The sequence below is a fragment of the Pan troglodytes genome, chromosome 1, assembly GCF_028858775.2.
Source record: "Pan troglodytes isolate AG18354 chromosome 1, NHGRI_mPanTro3-v2.0_pri, whole genome shotgun sequence".
Lineage (NCBI taxonomy): Eukaryota > Metazoa > Chordata > Mammalia > Primates > Hominidae > Pan > Pan troglodytes.
Window position 1 is genome coordinate 93737727 of NC_072398.2, and position 23535 is coordinate 93761261.

General features: G+C 40.7%; 1 protein-coding gene across 15 annotated transcripts in view; it reads left to right on the forward strand.

Moving 5' to 3' along the window:
• The window catches only part of ASH1L (ASH1 like histone lysine methyltransferase), a 228048-nt gene that overhangs the window by 105009 nt on the left and 99504 nt on the right, over positions 1-23535 (forward strand). For all 15 annotated transcript variants that reach the window (XR_010157608.1, XR_010157610.1, XR_010157609.1 and 12 more), the window contains one exon: positions 19139-19880. Coding sequence is in view for 12 of the 15 variants with exons in the window: in XM_054672121.2 (XP_054528096.1) it covers positions 19139-19880 (742 nt within the window). In the remaining 3 variants the exon portion in view is untranslated. The remainder of the gene's footprint in view (positions 1-19138; positions 19881-23535) is intronic.

The following is a 23535-nucleotide window of genomic DNA, read 5'->3' on the forward strand; positions in this document are numbered from 1 at the left end:
CTAAATTCATAATGTTTCTTTTGCAATGAGACTATTCTGTTCATTGAATTAGATTTCTGTTGAGAGTTGCTGTGAGTAGTGAGCACTGGGAATACAAATACGAGTAAGATTGAGTTACTGCCCTCAATAATTCAGATATATTCACTGAAAAGCAATGTATTAAATTCTGTAACAGAGCAGTGTACAAAATGCTATGACACAGAGAAATTCAAGCACTAACCACTTGAAATGACTGAAGAAGATATCACTGAATAAGTCACGCACACTACTATATATTGAATTTACTTAAGTAGGCAAGTGGGACAACATAAAGGGTAATAATGTAGCACAGTAACAACAGCACTTTCGAAGAAAGGCACAAAACCATGAAATAGCATAGTGTTTTTGAAGAATAACCCATTGTTGGATATGACTAATGTACATAAGTGGTGGTGATGGTGGTTGGAAAAGGAGGTTGTAAAAGCAATAATGGGGACTATATCATATATGGTATGTTTTTTTCATTCAGAGGAGTTGGAACTTCTTTGTACATGCAATTGGGAGCTACTGAACAATTTCTAACAAGGAAGATAAATTATTTGATATGCTCTATCAGTAAGAATAGGATAGGTCTTGCAGTGTTAAAAAATGATCCCCAAATCTCAGAGGCTTAAAACAACAAAGGCTTATTTTTTGTTCATGCTGTGTGACCATCAAGAGTCCACTCCATGTTGCCTTCCCTCTAGGACCCCGGCTAACAGAGAACCTGTACCTTGAATGTTGCTTGTCTTCTGGCAGAGGGGAAAGGGCCATAGTAAAGCACTAACTGGCTATTAAAATTTCTGCATTAAATGTTACTTCTCAGTTTCAGTGCCAAAGCAAGTCATGTGGTTAAGTCTTGTGTCAATGGGACTAGAAAGTATAATCCTTTTGGCGGTGGGGGGTGGATAGCAAATATTTATAAGTAATATTATAGTCTATCATATGTGTATGTTAAAAAAATGCTACAACATTACAATATGAAGAATGGAGTGTGACAAATGCATGCAGACGGAGTAGATAAGGGCTTCAGATTTGGATATATTGAATTTGGACTGTCTTTGGCCTATTTAGGTAGAGATATTGAATAGACCGTTAGAAGCAGTGGTTTATACTTTTAGAGACATCTGTGGTAGAGATCTACCAGTATATATATGAACTTGAATTTGGCAGTGAAAGAGATCATCCAGGGAGAATGTGTTAAGTGAGGTGATGGGGACGGAGACCTAAGAAACTCGAGCATTTTGGAGGGAAGTGGAAGAAAAGTTGTTTAGTGAAGGACACTTAAATAAGAAACATCAAACTGTATATGTCACAGAAGCCTAAACAAGACTTCAGAATGGAATAGATTAGTCAACATTAGATGTCACAAAGAGATCAAGAAGAGTTCGATCAGAAAGTGTCAAATGATTGAGAAAATAAGAAAAAATAGTCTGAGAATGTGAAAGTTTGGAGCTTGAAAGAGGGAAAGGAGACTTAAAATTCAGGTGGCATTGAAATAAATTAGAGCTCTTTATTTCCAGCAATGTGGTAGATTAGGTGTGCAGAGCAAGCAAATACCTTGTTACCTAAAACCTAAAAATACATGGACAACATTTCTTACAGTATGACTGAACTTTGAAGTAACTAAATAGGAAACCAGAAACTTCAGAAAGTTCAATTCAACAGAGATAAAGAGCATCAGAGCTGCTTGACATCTGCTTGATCCCTGGTGGCTGGGAGTCTGGTAATTGGAACACATCCAGCTGCAAGAGACAAAAGACAGAGCCTAGGACTCTAGTAGAACAAAAAACCACATATGCATAAAGTTGGAACCCCCAAAAGGTGACACTTAACAATGTACGGGAAAATAGAAATAAACCTATCATAGAAAAGGACAGTTTCTTGTTTTAGTTTTGGCTTTGGAAGGAGGAAGAAAAAGGAGTTCCTGACCACAAGCTCTTACTAATTCTCTGCCTCTCCTACAGATTTATATTGTTTGTCAGACCCAGAAAAAAGTTAAAATAAAATTTGTCATAGGTTTGTAATGTTCCCAGTTGCATTGCAGAGCCAAATGCAAATACTCTAGAGAATTGCCATTAAATATAAACCTGAGCTTTCAAAATCACTGTATTCACAATTTTGGTTGACCTAGCTTTCTCATATATTGTAGCAACACAGGGAATGACAGCCTTTATTTTGCAATTTAAAGGCAAAGAAGTAAACCAGAATCATGTCCTAACCTTCTAGGTATAGTCAAAGGAATACCATACCTCTAGAAACCATCTGTTTAGTAAACTGAGGTATGTAAACAACTGTAGAAACAAAAAGCAATTTGCATTTTGGATAAGATGCCTCAAGGCCCATCCTTGAACTAAATTCCCTGTTTTTGAGATAAATCCAAAGGGATAATATACTAACAGTATATGATTTTACTGAAATCTGTAGTCTTTATTATGCATATCAGGAACCCATAGTAACAAAATTATTATTGATGAGTACAATCTAAGCCTTTTCTGGAGGTTTTTAATATCTTATTAGATCTTTAGGATGTAATATGAGAATAACTATTTTCATTTCTGAAATGAGTATTTGCAAATACTCTGTTAAAGTTTACATCTCTCTTAGAGGTCTTTTTTTAAATATTTGTAGCTTTTAAGATATTTATGTCTCTCTGCTCATTTCTCAGGTATTTGACATAACTGAAGATTTTTATAATTAGGACACAAATCCATGGTAATTTTCACATTCTAGAGAACATAAATCCCTTCAATAGTGTTTCACGGAATCATTTCGTCTTTTTATAGCTGGTTTACAAATATTGTTACATTGATGAGAGAGGTAGTTCTTTTATAATTTTATTACTGAGCAACTATTATATTCAGGCTACCAAATTCAACTACTATTTTAAGCCAAAAGACTATAAGAGACATTTCATAATACCAAGGAACTTATGTTAAGATCAGTTTATCTTGAGAGCAACAATAAAATATGCTAGTGATTTTACATAAATTTATTTATTTATTTATTTATTTATTTATTATTTTTGACAGAGTCTCGCTCTTGTCACCCAGGCTGGAGTGCAGTGTCGCGATCTCAGCTCACTGCAACTTCCACCTCCCGGGTTAATGCGATTCTCCTGCCTCAGCCTCTCTTGTAGCTGGGATTATAGGCATGTGCCACCACGCCTGGCTAATTTTTGTATTTTTACTAGAGACGAGGTTTCACCATGTTGGCCAGGCTGGTCTCGAACTCCTGACCTCAAGTAATCCGCCCACCTCGGCCTCCGAAAGTGCTGGGATTACAGGCGTGAGCCACCACTCCTGACCTGTATAGTATTATTCTACACATAACCGAATGCTGAAATGATGGAAAGTTAATCAGAAAATGCTTCCATAATCTTTGTATTGAGGTTTAAAAGACATCATACATATGCCATGACTAAAGAGGTAAGTGGGAGAAGAGGAGAAGGCATTTTGATGTAATGGGAAAACTATGTACTTTTGACTTAGATCTAGTTGATTCACATTTAGCAATATCGTGTAACCTTGTGGAAGTTACATAAACCATTCAACCCATGGCTTTCTTATCTGTAACATGAGGCTACTACTTCTATTTATCTTGCAGACTAGTGGGAATTAGAGTAAGTGGATAAGAAATTCTTATCACTGAATTAGTTTTTGAGTAAATGGTAACTTCTCTTATTTTTTGAGATGGAGTCTTGCTCCGTCGCTCAGGCTGGAGTGCAGTGGTGCGATCTCGGCTCACTGCAAGCTCCGCCTCCCAGGTTCATGCCATTCTCCTGCCTCAGCTTCCCGAGTAGCTGGGACTACGGGCGCCTGCCACCACGCCCCGCTAATTTCTTTTTGTATTTTTAGTAGAGACGGGGTTTCACCGTGTTAGCCAGGATGGTCTGGATCTCCTGACCTCGTGATCTGCCCGCCTCAGCCTCCCAAAGTGCTGGGATTACAGGCGTGAGCCACTGTGCCCGGCCTTTTTGTTTTTGTTTTTTTTTTGACACACAGTCTCCCTCTGTTGCCCAGGCTAGAGTGCAATGGTGCAATCTTGGCTTACTCCAGCCTCTGCCTCCCGGGTTCAAGTGATTCTGCTACCTCAGCCTCCCAAGTAGCTGGGACTGCAGATGTGCACCACCACACCAGCTAATTTTTATATTTTTAGTAGAGATGGGGTTTCACTATGTTGGCCAGGCTGGTCTTGAACTGCTGACCTCAGGTGATCCACCTGCCTTGGCTTCCCAAAGTGCTGGGATTAGAGGCGTGAGCCACTGCACCCAGCCATAAATGGTAACTTCTGTTGTTACTGTTGCTACCGTTGGCCCTCCTGCCATTATTATGACGGTATGGAATGAGAATTAGGTCATATACAAGGGAGACGGAGTATAGTGGTAAAGCATAAAAAAAGATTGCAAAGGCATTTAGCCACATTTTTTTCTTTTTTATGGGATGGAGTCTTGCTCTGTCACCCAGACTGGAGTGCAGTTGCATGATCATGGCTCACTGCAGCCTCTGCCTCCCGGGTTCAAGTGATTCTCCTGACTCAACCTCCACAGTAGCTGGGACTATAGGTGTGTGCTACCACGCCTGGCTAAGTTTTGTATTTTTAGTAGGGACAGGGTTTTGCCATGTTAGCCAGGCTGATCTCGAACTCCTAACCACAGATGATCTGCCTGCCTCGGCCCCCCAGAGTGCTGGGATTTCAGGCCTGAGCCACTGTGCCTGGCCTGTTTAGCCACATGTGATGAGTAGTCTTAAATCTTTGCTGGCTACTAGGCCCTCCTTGCATAGAGTGAAACTCCAAAAAAATGGCCTAAGAAAAACTAGGGAGTTGTATATGAAAAATTCCTAAGGTTTACATGTGGCATGAGACATTTGAACTCTGACTACCAACTGTAGAGTCCTTGGGGACAATTATGAAGGCCCCCATAAAGATTACATCTTGGTCAGACGTGGTGGCTCACACCTGTTATCCCAGCACATTGGGAGACCAAGGCGGGTAGATCACTTGAGGCCAGGAGTTCGAGGGCAGCCTGGCCAACATGGCAAAACCCCATTTCTACTAAAAACACATAAAAATTAGCCAGACATGGTCACGCATACCTGTAGTCCCAGCTACTTGGGAGGCTGAGGCAGGAGAATTGCTTGAACCCAGGAGGCAGAGGTTGTAAACCCAAGATTACACCACTGCACTCCAGCCTGGGCAACAGAGCAAGACTCTGTCTCAAAAAGGAAAAAAAAAAAAAAAAAGGTTACACCTTAGCAGGGCTAAAGTATCTCTGGAATGAAGATTACACTAGACCCTAGTAATGATTTAAAACAGGATTCAAGGAATCAAACTGTCAAACTGTTCTACAAATAACTGATTTTTAAAACAAAGTTCAACATTTAAAAACATTTTAATTGTGAAAAAACAAAAATTTTTTTAAATTGTGGCAAAATACAGACAATATAAAATTTACCGGCAGGACGCAGTCGGTCACGCCTGTAATCCCAGCACTTTGGGCGGCCGAGGTGGGCAGATCACCTGAGGTCCGGAGTTGGAGACCAGCCTGGCCAACATGGCAAAACCCCGTCTCTACTAAAAATACAAAAACTAGCCAGGTGTGATGGCGGGTGCCTGTAATCCCAGCTACTCGGGAGGCTGAGGCACGAGAATCGCTTGAACCCAGGAGGTGGAGGTTGCAGTGAGCCAAGATCATGCCACTGCATTCTAGCCTGGGTGACAGAGTGAGACTGTCTCAAAAAAAAAAAAAAAAAAAAATTTACCATCTTAACCATTTCTAAAGCCGTGTGCAATGGCTCACGTCTGTAATCCCAGCACTTTGGGAGGCCGAGGCAGGCGGATCACCTGAGGTCAGGAGTTCAAGACTAGTCTGGCCAACATGGTGAGACTCCATCTCTACTAAAAATATAAAAATTAGCCGGCCATGGTGACACATGCCTGTAGTCCCAGCTACTCAGGAGGCTGAGGCAAGAGAATCGTATGAACTTGGAGGCGGAGGCTGCCGTGAGCTGAGATCACACCAGTGCACTCCAGCCTAGGAGATGGAGCTAGACTCCCCATTTCTTTTCTTTTTTTTTCAGAGTCTCGCTCCTGTCGCCCAGGCTGGATTCCAAGTACAAGCGATTCTCCTGCCTCAGCCTCCAAGTAACTGGAATTACAGGTGTCCACCACCACGCCAGCTAATTTTTGTATTTTTAGTAGAGATGGGGTTTTGCCATGCTGGCCAGGCTGGTCTTGAACTCCTGACCTCAGGTGATCCGCTGGCCTTGGCCTCCCAAAGTGCTGTGATTACGGGTGTGAGCCACCGCGCCTGCCTAGACTCCCCATTTCTAAGTGTACAGTTAATTCACTAGTGTTAAGTACATTTACATTATTGTGCAACCAATCTCCGTAACTTTTTTCATCTTGCAAAACTGAAACTCTGTATCCATTAAATAAGAACTTCATATTCCCCTGTCCTTTCAGTCCCTGGCAATCACCCACTAAAGTGGAACCATACGGTGTTTGTTTTTTTGTGACTGGCTTACTTAACTTAGAGCATAAGTTCCTCAGGGTTTATTTTTTATTTATTTTTATTTCTTTTCTTTCTTTTTTTTTTTTTTGAGGTGGAGTTTTTCTCTTGGTGCCCAGGCTGCAGTGCAATGGAGAGATCTCAGCTCACTGCAACCTCTACCTCCTGGGTTCATGTGATTCTCCTGCCTTAGCCTCCCGAGTAGCTGGGATTACAGGCATGTGCCACCATGCCAAGCTAATTTTGTATTTTTAGTAGAGATAGGGTTTCTTCATGCTGGTCAGGCTGGTCTCAGACTTCTGACCTCAGGTGATTCGCCCGCCTTAGCCTCCCAAAGTGCTGGGATTACAGGTGTGAGCCACTGCGCCCAGACAGGGTTTATCCATTTTTTAGCATGTGTCAGAATTGCCTTCCCTTTAAAGGCTGAATAATATTCCTTTGTATGTTTTACCACATTTTGTTTATTGTTATTTGTTTATAAATGGTTACTTGGGTTGCTACCAACCTTGGCCATTTGTGAATAATACTGCTATGAGCAATGGTGAGCAGATACCTCTTCCAGACCCTGCTTTCAGTTCTTTTTGGTATATACCCAGAAGTGGAATTCCTCGATTATATGGTAATTCTATTTTTAATTTTTTGATGGATTGTCCTACTGTTTTCCACAATGGTGTGCCATTTTACATTCCCATCAACAGTGTACAAATGTTCCAGTTTTTTCAACTTCAACATTTTTTAAAGGAAGACAACAAAATCCAAACACTTAATAGTTATCCAAAATGAAGTACAGAGTGGAATAAAAGATTGACCAAAAAAATGAATGAAACTTTAGTGACCTGTGGTACAATATCAAGAGGGCTAATATACATGGGATAGAGTCTCATAAAGAACAAATTGGGAATAGCAGTTGAAGAAATAATGTTTAATATTTCTTTCACACTTTCATTAAAACTATATCCCACAGATCGATGAAACTCTACGAATCCCACGTAGGATAAACACACTGACAGCATACATAGACATATTAAAGGACATTATTACCAAATTTCTGGAAAACGATTGTAAAGAGAAAATCTTAAAATTAACCAGCAGAAAGAAAATTAAAAACACATACATACAAACACATACAGAGGAACACAGTAACAACTATTCAGCAGACATATTGTCAGAAATTTTACAAGCCAAAACACAATGGAATGATGTCTTTAAATGTGGAAAGGAAAAATAACATCTGTCAACTTAAAATTCGTTAACCAGCAAAAATATCTTTCAAAAATGGAGGCAAGATAAACATTATCAGAAAAAGAAAAGTTTAAAGAATTTGTTGCCAGTAGACCTACAGTAGCAGAAACACTAAAGGACGTTCTTCAGATAGAAAGAAAACATAGTAGGTAGAAACATGGATCTACCAAAGGAGTAAAGAGTGCCAGAAATTGTCAACCAATGGGAAAATATAAAACACATTTTTCTCGGCTGGGAGCAGTGGCTCACGCCTGTAATCCCAGCACTTTGGGAAGCTGAGACGGGCAGATCACGAGGTCAGGAGATCGAGATCATCCTGGCTAACATGGTGAAACCCCGTCTCTACCAAAAATACAAAAAAGTAGCCAGGCATGGTGGCGGGCGCCTGTAGTCCCAGCTACTCAGGAGGCTGAGGTAGGAGAATGGCGTGAACCCGGGAGGCAGAGCTGGCAGTGAGCCGAGATTGCGCCACTGCACTGCAGCCTGGGTGATAGAGCGAGACTCTGTCTCAAAAAAAAAAAACAACCACATTTTTCTCATATTCTTTTGAAGTGCGTGTGGAATTATACCAAGATACCATCCTATTCTGGGTAATCAAATGTCTTGATAAGTTTTAAAAGATTAAACTCATGCAGAATATATTTTCAGACCACAACAGAATTAAATTAGAATTCAGTAATACAAGTTATGAAATTCTCTAAATATGTGGAAATTAAATAACACACTTCTAATTAATTAATAAGTAAAAGATGAATCCCCAAAAATGAAATCAGAAAATACTTTGAAATGAATAAAAATGAAAGACACATAGGGCTGGGCGTGGTGGCTCACGCCTGTAATCCCAGCACTTTGGGAGGCCAAGGCGAGTGGATCATGAGGTCAAGAGATTGAGACCATCCTGGCCAACATGGTAAAACCCTATCTCTGCTAAAAATACAAAAAAATTAGCTGGGCGTGGTGGCACATGCCTGTAGTCCCGGCTGCTTGGGAGGCTGAGGCAGGAGAATCACTTGAACTCGGGAGGTGGAGGTTGCAGTGAGACGAGATTGTGCCACTGCACTCCAGCCTGGCGACAAAGCGAGACTCCGTTTAAAAAAAAAAACACACACACACACACATAGAAATTTGTGGGATAATCTAAGAATATTTATAGCTGAGATTATTAAACACCAAAGATCTATCTACGTCAGTTCTCACCTTTAGGAAGCTGAAAAAAGAAGAGCAAGTAAAACCTGCATTAGAAAGAAGATAGTGGGCTGGGCGCAGTTGCTCACGCCTGTAATCCCAGCACTTTGGGAGGCCGAGGCGGGCAGATGACCAGGTCAGGAGTTTGAGACCAGCCTGACCAACATGGTGAAACCCAGTCTCTACTAAAAAAATACAAAAATTAGCTGGGCGTGGTCACGCGCACCTGTAATCCCAGCTACTTAGGAGTCTGAGGCAGGAGAATTGCTTGAACTGGGAGGCAGAGGTTGCAGTGAGCTGAGATCGCACCATTGCACTCCAGCCTGGGTGACAGAGCGAGTCTCCGTCTCAAAAAAGAAGAAAGTGAAAGTTGGGTGGTGTGGCACCCCTGTGCCTGAAGTCTTAGCTACCTGGGTGACTGAGGCAGGGAAAAGACTACTTAAGCCAAGGAGTTTGAGGCTAGTCTGAGCACCTTGGCAAGACCCATCTCAATACAACAACAACAACAACAAAACGAAAAGAAAAATAAAAATTAGCCCAGAATAGCCAAAGCTATTTCTAAGCTGAAAGGGAGAAATAACTTTACCTGACTTTAATTATGCTACAGAGCTATGATAACCAAAACAGCATGGTACTAGCATAAAAATAGACACATAGACCAGTGGAACAGGAGAGAGAACCCAGAAACAAATCCACACACCTACAGTGAACTTATTTTTGACAAAGGTCCCAAGAGCATAAAGTCTCTTCAATAAATAGTGCTGGGAATACTGGATATTCATATGCAAAAGAAAAACTTGACCCCTGTCTCTCAGCACATACAAAAACTGAAATCAAAATGGATGAAAGGCTTAAATCTAAGATCTCAAAAGTATGAAACTACTATAAGAGAACATTGGGAAAACTCTTCCGGATATTGATCTAAACAAAAATTTATGAGCAATACCCCACAGGCACAGGCAGCCAAACAAATACGGATAAATGTGATCAAATCAAGTAAAAAAGCTTCTGCACAGCAAAGTATACAATCAATAAAGTGAAGAGACAACCCACAGAATGGGAGAAAATATTTGCAAACTACACATTCAACAAAGTGTTCATAACCAGAATATGTAAATTCAAACCACTCTATAGGTAAAAGTCTAATAATCTGTTTAAAAAATGGACAAAAGACTGAAGAGATATTTCTCAAAAGAAGATGCTACAAATGGCAACAGGCATAGGTATTCAACATCATTGATTATCAAAGGAATGCAAATCAAAACTACAATGAGATATCATCTCACCCCAGGTAAAATTGTTTATACCCAAAAGACAGGCAGTAACAAGGCTGAGTGTGGTGGTTCACTCCTGTAATCCTGTCACTTTGGGAGCCTGAGGCATGCGGATTGCCTGAGCTCAGGAGTTCGAGACCAGCCTTGAGCAACACGTGAAACCCCGTCTCTACCAAAAATATAAAAATTAGCCAGTCTCATAACCCAGTCTCAAATCAATTAATAAATTAATATTTTTTAAGAAAAACATGAGAAAAATCACCTAATTGTCTAAGTAGATTAAGGGAACATATTTGACAAAATTTGACATCCATTCATGATTTTTAAAAAAAAGCTCTTAGAAAATAAGACTAGAATAGTATTTGCTCAACCCATTACAGGGTGTTTGCAGAAAAACCTACAGCTAACCTAACACTTAATGTTGAAAGACTGAAAGCTTCCTCCCTAAGATTGGGGAAAAGGTATAGATGTCCACTACTTTTATTCAGCATTATAGGGAAGTCTTAATGTCTTATTCAGAAATAATACAATTTGCAGAAAATTCCCAAGGAATTTGTTAAAAAGTTGCTGGAACTTAATAAATGAGTTTAACAGTACAATTTCTGTGTGTTTAAGCTCAACATATAGAAATCATTGTATTTCTACATACAGTGAACAATTAGAAACTGAAATGTAGCGCCGGGCGCAGTGGCTCACGCCTGTAATCCCAGCACTTTGAGAGGCCAAGGCGGGCGGATCACGAGGTCAGGAGATCGAGACCACGATGAAACCCCGTCTCTACTAAAAATACAAAAAAAATTAGCCGGGCGCGGTGGCAGGCGCCTGTAGTCCCAGCTGCTGGGGAGGCTGAGGCAGGAGAATGGTGTGAACCCAGGAGGCGGAGCTTGCAGTGAGCCGAGATCGCGCCACTGCACTCCAGCCTAGGCGACAGAGCGAGACTCCGTCTCAAAAAAAAAAAAAAAAAAGAAAAAAGAAAAAAAAAAAAAGAAACTGAAATGTAGCCAGGCATGGTGGCTCACACCTGTAATACCAGCACTTTGGGAGACAGAAGTGTGTGGATCGCTTGAGCCCAGAAGTTCCAGACCAGTCTAGGCAACATGGTGAAACCCCATCTCTGCAAAAATTACAAAAATTAGCCGGGCATGGTGGCGCACACCTGTAGTCTCAGCTACTCGGGAGGCTGAGACATGAGAATTGCTTGAACCCGGGAGGTGGAGGTTGCAGTGAACCAAGATCATGCCACTGCACTCCAGCCTGGATGAGAGCAAGACCTTGTCTCAAAAAAAAAAAAAATTAATTAATTATTTGAAATATAAATAATACTATTTACAGTTGTATTAAAAGCCATTAAAGTCTTAACCATAAATTTAGAAAAACATGTACGGGATCTGTATAATAAAAAGTACAGTGGCCGGGTGCGGTGGCTCACGCCTGTAATCCCAGCAGTTTGGGAGGCCGAGGCAGATGGATCATTTGAGGTCAGGAGTTCTAGACCAGCCTGGCCAACATGGTGAAACCCCGTCTCTACTAAAAATACCAAAAAAAAAAAAAAAAAAGTACAGTGTAGGCCCAGTGGTTCATGCCTGTAGTCCTAGCAACATGGGGGAATGAGGCAGGAAGATCATTTGGGGCCAGGAGATTCAGACCAGTGTGGGTAACAGTGAGACCATGTCCCTTAGGGAAAAAATAAAAAATAAAAAATGTACACACACACACACACACACACAATCTATGTACTCACTAAAATTAAAATTAAATCACAAAAAATTAAAAAAATACAAAGTCTTTTTGAGAAAAATTGAAGAATAAGTGGGAGAGATATGTCAGAGGCATTTTTGAAAGACTCATTATTGTTGAGATGTCACCTTTCTCCAGATCACTCTGTAGAGTCAGTGGACTCAATACAGTTGCAACAGGATTTTAATATAAACTGGCAGACTGATTCTAAAATTTACATAGAGGCCAGCCATGGTGGCTCACACATAATCGCAGCACTTTCGGAGGCCACTGCAGGAAGATCACTTGAGCCCAGAAGTTAAAGACCAGCCTGGGCGACAGACACTTCGTGGCTTATTTTTTTTTAATTATTAAAAATGAAATTTAGACCGGGTGTAGTGGCTCACCCCTGTGATCTCAGCACTTTGGAATGCTGAGGTGGGCAGATCACCTGAGGTCAGGAGTTCAAGACCCGCCTGGCCAACATGGCAAAACCCCATCTCTACTAAAAATACAAAACATTAGCTGGGCATGGTGGTGGGTGCATGTAATCCCAGCTACTCGGGAGGCTGAGGCAGGAGAATTGCTTGAACCCGGGAGGTGGAGGTTGCAGTGAGCAGTGATCACGCCATTGCACTCCAGCCTGGGCAACAAGAGTGAAACGCCGCTAACTTTCAATTGATTTTTGACAAATGTGACTATTTCAATGGGACAAGGATAGTCTTTTCAACAAATGGTACTGTAACTACTGGATATCGTTATGGAATAAAAAGATCACTGACCCTGTTTCATACCACATGAAAAATTTAAATCAAAAAAGATCATATACCCCTATGAAATTTTGGAAATAATAAAACTTTTAGAAGAATAGGAAAAAATCTTTAAGACCTTGGGGGATGGTCAAAGATTTCTTAAATAGTATAAAAAGCAAGGACCATTTAAAAAAATTTGACTTTATCAAACTTTAAGACTTTTGCTTTTCAAAAAAACATTATTTAAGGCTAGACTTGCGCTTGGTGGCTCATGCCTGTAAGCTCAACACTTTGGGAGGCTGAGGCTAGAGGATCATTGAAGCAATACTCTGTCTATGAAAAAAAACACTTAGGGAGGATGTGGCCGGATAATCACTTGAGCCCAGGAGTTGGAAACCAGCCTGGGCAGCATAGTGAGACCCTGTCTCTAAAAAAAAAAAAAAAAGAAAAGAAAAATTAGCCAAGTGTCCTGTCTCATGCCTGTAGTCCCAGTTACGTGGGAGGCTGACATGTAAGAATCCCTTGAGCCTAGGAGGTGGATGCTGCAGTGAGCTGTGATTCTGCTATCGCACTCCAGCTTGGACAACAGAGCCAGACTCCGTCCCTTTAAAGAACAAACAAACAAGGCTGGTTGTGATGGCTCATGCCTGTCATCCCAGCACTTCAGAAGGCTGAGGCAGGTAGATCACTTGAGGTCAGGAGTTCAAAACCACCCTGGCCAACATGGTGAAACCCCCATCTCTGCTAAAAATGCAAAAATTAGCCAGGCATGGTGGCAGGCACCTGTAATCTCAGCTCCTCAGGAGGCTGAGGCACAGGAATCCCGTGAACCCCGGGAGGTGGAGGTTGCAGTGAGCCAAGATTGCACCACTGTACTCTGGCCTGGGTGATAAAACGAGACTTCATCTCAGAAAACAAACAAACAGAAAACATTATTTAAGAAAATGAAAATGTAAGCCAAAAAATAAAAGAACCCAATAAAAATAATCGGCAAAAGATCTGAATAGAATTTTCTCAAAAGAATGCATATGAATTGCCAATAAGCTCATGAAAATATGCTCAACATCAGGGAAATGCAAATTAAATTTATAAATGAGAACACACCCATTAGAATGATTAAAATGTAAAAGACTGCATAATACCAAGTCTTGGTGAGGATGTATAGGATCTTTAACTCAGTCATTGATGATGGGACTATAAAATAGAACAATGACTTTCTAAAAATTTCTTAAACATACAATTAGTTGATTTAGTAATTCTAGGCAGGTTGCAGTGGCTCACACCTGTAATCCCAGGACTTTGGGAGGCCAAGGCAGGTGGATCATTTGAGGTCAGGAATTCGAGACCAGCCTGGCCAACATGGTGAAATTCTCTCTCTACTAAAAAAAAAAATTAGCCAGGCATGGTGGCAGGTGCCTGTAGTCCCAGCTACTCGGGAGCCTGAGGCAGGAGAATCACTTGAACCCGGGAGGCAGAGGTTGCAGTGAGCCAAGATCACGCCACTGCACTCCAGCCTGAGTGACAGAGCGAGACTCCGTCGCAAAAAAAAAAAAAAAAATTTAGTAATTCCAGTCTTAGGTATTCACCCAAGAGAAATGAAAATATGTTTAAACAAAATGTCATGTGCACACATGTTCATAGGATATTTTTTCTTTATGACTAAAAACTGGAAACAATGCAGATTTCCAGGTGAATATGTAAAGAAATTGTGGTATATTCATATAATTCAGTTGTAAAAAGAAATACGTGAATAGTAAAAAGGAACAGTAAAAAGAAATGTGGCAATGTGAATGATTCTCAGATTTATGCTGTGTGAATGAAGCCGTACAATAAAATACATGTTCTTTCTTTTCATGTATATGAACTTCTAGAAAAGCAAACTTAATATATAACAGGAAGCAGATCAGTTGTTTCTTCTCTGAGGCTGTGGATGACAGGCAATTTATTTTCTTGGAAAGGACACACAATAACTTTTTAGGGTGACAGAAATGTTCTGTATATTGGTTATGATGATGGCTACATGGTAAATTTTTCAAAACTCAAAAATGTATATATAAAAAACATGCATTGAATTTTATGTGGTACTTTACCACAGTGAAGTTAATTTTGAAAATAAGTTACATCTAAAATATAGTGTGCAGCATCATGTCCTAGACTACCAAGAAACATAAATTGGCAGGCCAGAATTTGTGAAGATAGGAACAATTCAAAAATGAAGTGTGAGGTAGTAATAGCTCTAGGTGAATGGCCCAGGAAGGAGGCTTCAAAAGTGTGTACCCATTTTAGGATTCTCTTTTAAACTGATATTCATGGATTAAATGCATTGGTAGCTCTGAGTAGTTGATGAAGGGATAGAGGAGATAAAAATAATTCCAAGATTTTGATCCCAGGATTCATTCTTCAACTACGTGTTAATGAATTATGTCCTGGTCATTGGAGATAAAAAGTGATTTTGGTGAATATAGTCACCGCGTTAATGGACCAAACATTGTTTGAGAATTACATACATTAAACCACTAATTTGAAGTGTGATTAGTGTTAGGAAAGGAGAAAGTATTATGATAATTCTTAATAGGGGACCTAAATTAAGAATGAAGAGGGTGCTTCCTGCTCAGGTAAATAACGTTTCAGGAAATTATGTCCTCACTGTAAACTAAAGAATGAATAGTCATTAAGCAGATGAATTTGTGGAGAAAGATTGTTCCAGGTAGAGAGAAAGGCAGACTCAAAGGCCTTGAATCAAGAAAAAACATGATGAGTTTAAGGAACTGAAGTTTATTATTACTAGAATTAGGGTCTAAGATAATATGAGATTGATGCTAGAAGAAAAGGTAATAATAATTTTGAAGTTGTTTTATGTGGTAAGAGCCTTTTTAAGAGTTGTAAGCAGAAGCTGAAACCTGATAAAATTTGTGAGGTTTTTTTTTTTTGAGATGGAGTCTTGCTCTTGTCGCCCAGGCTGGAGTGCCATAGCACAATCTCGGCTCACTGCAACCTCTGCCTCCCAGGTTCAAGCAATTCTCCTGCCTCAGCCTCACAAGTAGCTGGGATTAAAGGCGCCTGCGACCACACCCAGCTAATTTTTGTATTTTTAGTAGAGACGGGGCTTCACCATGTTGGCCAGGCTGGTTTCAAACTCCTGACCTGATCCGCCCACCTCAGCCTCCCAAAGTGCTGGGATTACAGGCGTAAGCCACCTTGCCTTTACCGGGCCTTTGTGTTTTTTTTTTAAAGATCACTCAGGCTGCTGTCTAAAGAATGAGTTGGAGGATGATGAAAGTAGAAGCAGGAAGAACAATGTTTCAGTTGTCCATTGCTGCATAACAAAGCACCTTGAACTTACTGTCATGAAACAATAATAATCAGTTATCATCTCACAGTTTCTCAGGATTCCCTTCCTTTGGTTGTAACTACATGGTGGTGAGGTAAAGTCATCTCAAAATATTCCTTGTTTGGTCAGGCAGGCGGCTCATACCTGCAATCCCAACACTTTGGGAAGCTGAGGTGGTCAGATCATTTGAGCTCAGGAGTTTGAGACCAGCCTAGGCAACATGGCAAAACTCCATCTCTACAAAAAATACAAAAAAGTAGCTGGGCATGTTGGTGCATGCCTGTAGTCCCAGCTACTCAGGAGGCTGAGGTGGGAGGGTCGCTTGAGCCTGGGAGGTGGCGGTTGCAGTGAGCTGAGATTGTGCCACTACACTCCAACCTGGTTAACATAGTGAGACCCTGTCTCCAAAAAAAAAAAAGGCCAGGTGCAGTGGCTCACACCTGTAATTCCAGCACTTTGGGAGGCCGAGGCGGGCAGATCATGAGGTCAGGAGATCAAGACCATCCTGGCTAACATGGTGAAACCCCGTCTCTACTAAAAAATACAAAAATAAATTAGCCAGGTGTGATGCTGGGCGTCTGTAGTCCCAGCTGCTCAGGAGGCTGAGGCAGGAGAATGCTGTGAACCCGGGAGGTGGAGCTTGCGGTGAGCCAAGTTCATGCCACTGCACTCCAGCCTGGGTGACAGAGCAAGACTCCGTCTCAAAAAAAAAAAAAAAAAAAAAAAAGGATTCTTTATTCAAATATCTGGTGGTTGATACTGGTTGTTGGCTGTGACCTCAGCAGGATCTATTGGCCAGTATGCCAACTCATTGCTTGGGCTTCCTTGCAGCTTGGAAGCTTGAATCCAAGGGCTTGTGGCGGGGCCGGGGTGGGAGTGGGGGGTGGAGATAGAGAGACAGACCTTTTCTAACCTAACATTGGAAATCATCACATTCTTCTATTGAATTTCTTTGCTAAGGCAAGTCTTCAGTGGCAGCAGAGAGGGACTAGACTACAACTTGATAGGGAAACTTCAAGAGATTAATGTACATATTTTAATAGCCCCACAAGGAATTACACTATTGCTTCAGGGCAGGGAGATAACATTATCTTAGTCTTGATGGCTGTAGTAGAAGAAAGGAAAGTGGACAGGTTCAAGAGTTTAAACTAACAGAAGACAGAATTTTATGATTTGTGGGGAGGGTGAAGGAGCAAGAATAAATGATGTGGCCTGAGCTTGGATAACCAACGTCCTGCCACACGATGGATGGTCAGTATACATAATGTTAGCTTTATGGTATCATTCACTGATGTAGGGAATCTGGATGGAGGAGCTAGTTTGAAGGGAGCGAAAATGAAATGAGATGTGAATATGAGTTTGAGAAATCTGTGAAACATGCAAAAGTAGACAATTAGAAGAAAGGTCTGTTCAGAAGATAGAAATTCAGTAGTCATCAGAATATAGATGATAGTTAAAAGAATTGCTAAAGAGAGAATAGAGAGTCAGACAGGAAAAAAGCTTAGACTAGAAAGTTTTTAAAAACTATAGCATTTAAAGGTTGGAGAAAAGGAAGGGGTCATTTTTCGTTTTGGTAATTTTCAGATAAAACTGAAGATTGGTATGAATATTTAGAAGTCACTTACATACTGATGATAATTGAGACTATGAGAATAAACATGTTCCCAGTGGGAAAGTAAGTATAAAAGGTAAATAACAAGTACTCTGTATTGAGGACCTCCGCAGTTAAATTCAATGGAGTTGCAAGTAATTGAAAGTTAATCAAAGGATATTATAGAAATAGTGTAGGCAGGATTTTAAAGAATTATGAAATCAAATATAGCTGAGAGTTTGAAATTTTTTACTTTTTTAAAATTTTATTATTTTTCTAGAGACAGGGTCTTGCTCTGTCATCCAGGCTGGAATGCAGTGGTGTGATCATAGCTCACTGCAGCCTCAAACTCCATGGCTCAAGCAATCCACCCGCCTCAGCCTCCTGAGTAGATAGGACTACGGGTACAGGAAACCACACTGGGCTAATTTTTATTTTTTGTTGAGACAGGGTCTCAGTACGTTGCCCAGGCTAGTCTCGAACTCCTGGCCTCAAGTGATCCTTCCACCTCAGCCTCCCAAAATGCTGAGAGTACCGGTGTGAGCCACCGTTCCTGGCCTGAAAATGTTTAAGTATCAAATTGAGACAAGGGTCTATAGGCCAGAGTTGATGATAAAATAAAAAAAAAAGTCTTAAAAATTTAGACAAGGCTATTGGATATTATTTGAAGAAAGTTATTGGTAATTTGAGAAAAATTCCACAGTCTGATGATATTGGAATCTAGAATGCCTGAGGCTAATAAAGGAATATCTAGTATAGTTATCACATTTAAAAGTCATATAGATAAGAAATCCATTAATTAACTTTGGAGAAGTATGACCCATGAATAATAGTAGTAAACTAGGCAGCATGGGAAGTGACTTATTTTGAACTGATTTTTAAATTATTAGTATTTTTTGAGACAGGGTCTCGCTCTGTCGTCCTGATTAGAGTGCAGTGACTCACTGCAGCCTCGACCTCCCAGGCTCAAGCAGTCTTCCCAACTTAGCCTCATAAATAGCTGTGACTATAGGTTTGAGCCAGCATGCCTGGCTAATTTTTTTATATTGTTTGTAGAGACAGCTTCTTGCTATGTTCCTTAGGTTGATCTCGAATTCCTTAGCTCAGGCATTCCTCCTGCCTTGGCCTCCCAGAATACTGGGATTACAGACATGAGCCACTGTGCCCACTCTTTATCCAACATTTAAGTCCCTTAGCTTAACTGGACCTTAATTTATTTTTTATTTATTTTTTATTTTTGACCTTCATTTTTGAAGAATTAAATTTTTTTCTTTCTAATCCTTACCTCAAAGTGAGAGTTGTTCTTTTTAAATTTACATATTATTAGAGAAATACAGGCCAACTTTGGTTTTATCTTGTTGTAATAACCTTTTTCAGGAAAGTAAACCATCAATTTACCTATGATGTGTAATCTTGCTATGGAAAATAGAGTAGTACTCCCTTTTATCTGTGTAAAAACTTATTTAAATAACTAGCCGTGTCCAATTTTGTCTATGTGTGATCTATTGTCTCTTTCAGTAAACGGAGTTCCCTCTCGAAGTCCAAGATTAGTTGCTTCTGGGGATGACTCTGTGGATAGTCTGCTGCAGCGGATGGTACAAAATGAGGACCAAGAGCCCATGGAGAAAAGTATTGATGCTGTGATTGCAACTGCCTCTGCACCACCTTCTTCCAGTCCAGGCCGTAGCCACAGCAAGGACCGAACCCTGGGAAAACCAGACAGCCTTTTAGTGCCTGCAGTCGCAAGTGACTCTTGCAATAATAGCATCTCACTCCTATCTGAAAAGTTGACAAGCAGCTGTTCCCCGCATCATATCAAGAGAAGTGTAGTGGAAGCTATGCAACGCCAAGCTCGGAAAATGTGCAATTACGACAAAATCTTGGCCACAAAGAAAAACCTAGACCATGTCAATAAAATCTTAAAAGCCAAAAAACTTCAAAGGCAGGCCAGGACAGGGAATAACTTTGTGAAACGTAGGCCAGGTCGACCTCGGAAATGTCCCCTTCAGGCTGTCGTATCAATGCAAGCATTCCAGGCTGCTCAGTTTGTCAACCCAGAATTGAACAGAGGCGAGGAAGGAGCAGCACTGCACCTCAGTCCTGACACAGTTACAGATGTAATTGAGGCTGTTGTTCAGAGTGTAAATCTGAACCCAGAACATAAAAAGGGGTTGAAGAGAAAAGGTTGGCTATTGGAAGAACAGACCAGAAAAAAGCAGAAGCCATTACCAGAGGAAGAAGAGCAAGAGAATAATAAAAGGTAATTCCTCATTTAACATATTATCTGAGTAGAGGAAACTAGCTTTGAAAAACTGTAATGTAACTCTATAGCTGAATTATTTCATCTTATAACCTTTCATTTTTTACTATATGAGACCATTTCTTTTCAAAAACTGTTCTTATGTATTGCTTTTACAAGTTATAATTAAGAATCAGAGAGGCTAGGTGCAGTGGGTCACACCTGTAATCCCAGCACTTTGGGAGGCCGAGGTGGATGGATCACTTGAGGTGAGGAGTTCAAGACCAGCCTGGCCAACATGGTAAACCCTGTCTCTACTAAAAATATAAAAATTAGCTAGATGTGGCAGCGCATTCCTGTAATCCCAGCTACTCAGGAGGCTGAGGAGGGAGAATTGCTTGAATCCAGGAGGCTGCAGTGAGCCAAGATTGCACCGCTGCACTCCAACCTGGGCGACAGAGCGAGACCCTGTCTCAAAAACAAACAAAAAAGAAGCAAAGGGCAAGTAACAATCCACTCTGAACCCACTCACTTTACAGACAAAGGAAATCAAGGCCCAGAAATATTATGTATTTTATCCAATATAGAGATATATGAGCTCTGTGATCATTTTATGTGCATACCACATTTTGCTTATCCATTCATCCATTGATGGATACCTGGGGTGTTTCCATGCCGTAATGCCGCTATGACAGCGGGTATACAAATACCTCTTTCAGACCCTGCTTTAACCTTGGGTATATTCTCAGAAGTGGAATTGCTGGATCATGTGACATTTCTATTTTTAATTTTTTGAGGAACTGCCATACTGTTTTCCAGAAGGGCTATACCATTTTGCATGCACAAAGATTTCAGTTACAATGCACAAGGATTTCAGTTACTTTACATCCTCACCAACACTTGCTATTTTCAATTTTTTTTATAGCAGCCATCCAAATGAGTATGAGATGGGTATCTCATTGTAGTTTTAATTTGCTGTTCCCTAATGATTAGTGACAAACATATTTTCATACGCTTATTGGCCATTTATGTATCTTTAGAGAAATGTCTACTCAATCGCTTTTTCAATTTTTTGATTGGGCTGTTTGGTTTGTTGTTGAGTTTTAACAGTTCTCAATATATTCTGGATATTATTCTCTTAACCGGCATATAAGCAAATCTTTTCTCCCATTCTGTGGATTGCATTTTTACTTTGTTTATGCTGTCTTTTGACGTACAAAAATTTCTGATATCTATGAAGTCCAATTGTCTGTTTTATCTATAAAGCTATGGTAATCAAAACCATATGGTAGTAGCATAAAGAGAGACATATAGACCAGTGAAGTAGAATAGAGAGCCCAGAAATAAAACCTTGCATGCATGGTCAGATGATTTTTGACAAAGGTGCCAAAACCATTCAGTGGGGTAAAAGACAGTCTTTTTAACAAATCATGCTGGGAAAACTGGGTATCTGCATGCAAAAGAATGAAGTTGTAGTCTTACTTTAAACCATATACAAAATCTAACTCAAAATGGATCAAAGATATAAATGTAAAATCTAAAACCAGAAACTCTTGGCCAGGTGTGGTGGCTCACACCTGTAATTCTAGCAGTTTGGGAGGCCAAGGCGGGCGGATCACGAGGTCAGGAGTTCAAGACCAGCCTAACCAACATAGTGAAACCCTGTCTCTACTAAAAATAGAAAAATTAGCCAGGCGTGGTGGTGTGCGCCTGTAATCCCAGCTACTTGGGAGGCTGAGGCAGGAGAATTGCTTGAACCCAGGAGGCGGAGGTTGTGATGAGCCGAGATTGCGCCACTGCACTCCAGCCTGGGTGACAAAGCGAGACTCCTTCTCAAAAAAAAAAAAAAAAAAAAAAAAGTCCACGCATGGTGGCTCACGCCTGTAATCCCAGCACTTTGGGAGGCTGAGGCAGCTGGATCACCTGAGGGTCAGGAGTTCGAGACCGGCCTGATCAACATGGAGAAACCCCGTCTCTACTAAAAATACAAAATTAGCTGGGCATGGTGGCACATGCCTGTAATCCCAGCTACTCAGGAGGCTGAGGCAGGAGAATCCCTTGAACATGGGAGGTGGAGAGGTTGCAGTGAGCCGAGATTGCACCATCACACTCCAGCCTGGGCAACAAGAGCAAAACTTTGTCTCAAAATAAATAAATAAATAAATAAAAAAAAATAAAACTGTAAACTCTTAGGAGAAAATATAGGGCAAAAGCTTCACAGCATTGAATTTGGCCGTGATTTCTTAGATGTAATAACAAAGCCACAGGCAATAAACCATTCTTATTTTTATTTATTTATTTTTTGAGATGGAGTTTCACTCTGTCACCCAGCCTGGAGTGCAATGGCACGATCTCCACTCACTGCACCCTCCACCTCGTGGGTTCAAGTGATTCTCCTGCTTCAGCCTCTTGAGTAGCTGGGATTACAGGTGCGCGCCACCATGCCTGGCTAATTTTTGTATTTTTAGTAGAGACGAGGTTTCACCATGTTGGCCATGCTAGCCTCGAACTCCTGACCTCAGGTGATCCACCCGTCTCAGCCTCCCAAAGTGCTGGGATTACAGGCGTGAGCCACCACGCCTGGCCCATATTTAATATTTTTTAATGAACCAATTTAATGTTCATCATTTATAAATGGCTTTTCTTAATGTGGCATGTTCACTCTTACTCATATTCTCTATCATCTCTCCTGGTGAATCCTGTATAGAGAGGGTTTTTTTTTTTTCCATCCACCTATATAAAAATAATTGCTTTTTTCTAGAGATTATATTTTTTAATTTCAGGAGCAATACACGCTGGTAATAAATAATTTAATTAAACTAGTAGTTTACTGATTTAAAAGTAAAAGTCTCTTTTCACGTGCTCTCACTTGCTCTCATCCCATTCTTCTCTCCATGGATAACGCTATTAACAGTACATTGTGTATTCTTTAATGCTGAGAGCTTGTCATCAGAACATACAGAATTACCTTATACTGTGGTAGGAATATATCATAATTTATGTAATTACACTGTTGTGATTGACTAGATCTTGCTTTTTTATATTTAGCTCTTTATGTCACTTATGTAATACTGAATATTAGCTATGAGTTAGAGGTTTAATTTTCTTTCAGTACTATTGATTAGTTTAGCCATTCCCAACTTATTTGGAATGATACATTTATCATACACTAAGTTTTTGTTGTTGCTGTTGTTGTTATTGTTTTTGAGACCGAGTCACCCAGGCTGGAATGCAGTGGCGCAATCTTGGCTCACTGCAACCTCCTGGGTTCAAGTGATTCTCATGCCTCAGCCACCCAAGTAGCTGGGATTACAAGCATGCGCCACCATGCCCAGCTAATTTTTGTATTTTTAGTAGAGACGGGGTTTCCCCATGTTGGCCAGGCTGGTCTCGAACTCCTGACCTCAAGTGATCCGCCTGCCTTGGCCTCCCAAAGTACTGGGATTACAGGCATGACTCACCACACCCAGCACTAAATTCTTTTTTTTCTTTTTTTTTTTTTTTTTTGAGACGGAGTCTCGCTCTGTCGCCCAGGCTGGAATACAGTGGCACAATCTCGGCTCACTGCAACCTCTGCCTCCCAGGTTCAAGCGATTCTCCTCTTGAGTAGCTGGGATTACAGGTGCACACCACCACACCACCATGCCTGGCTAATTTTTTTGTATTTTTAGTAGAG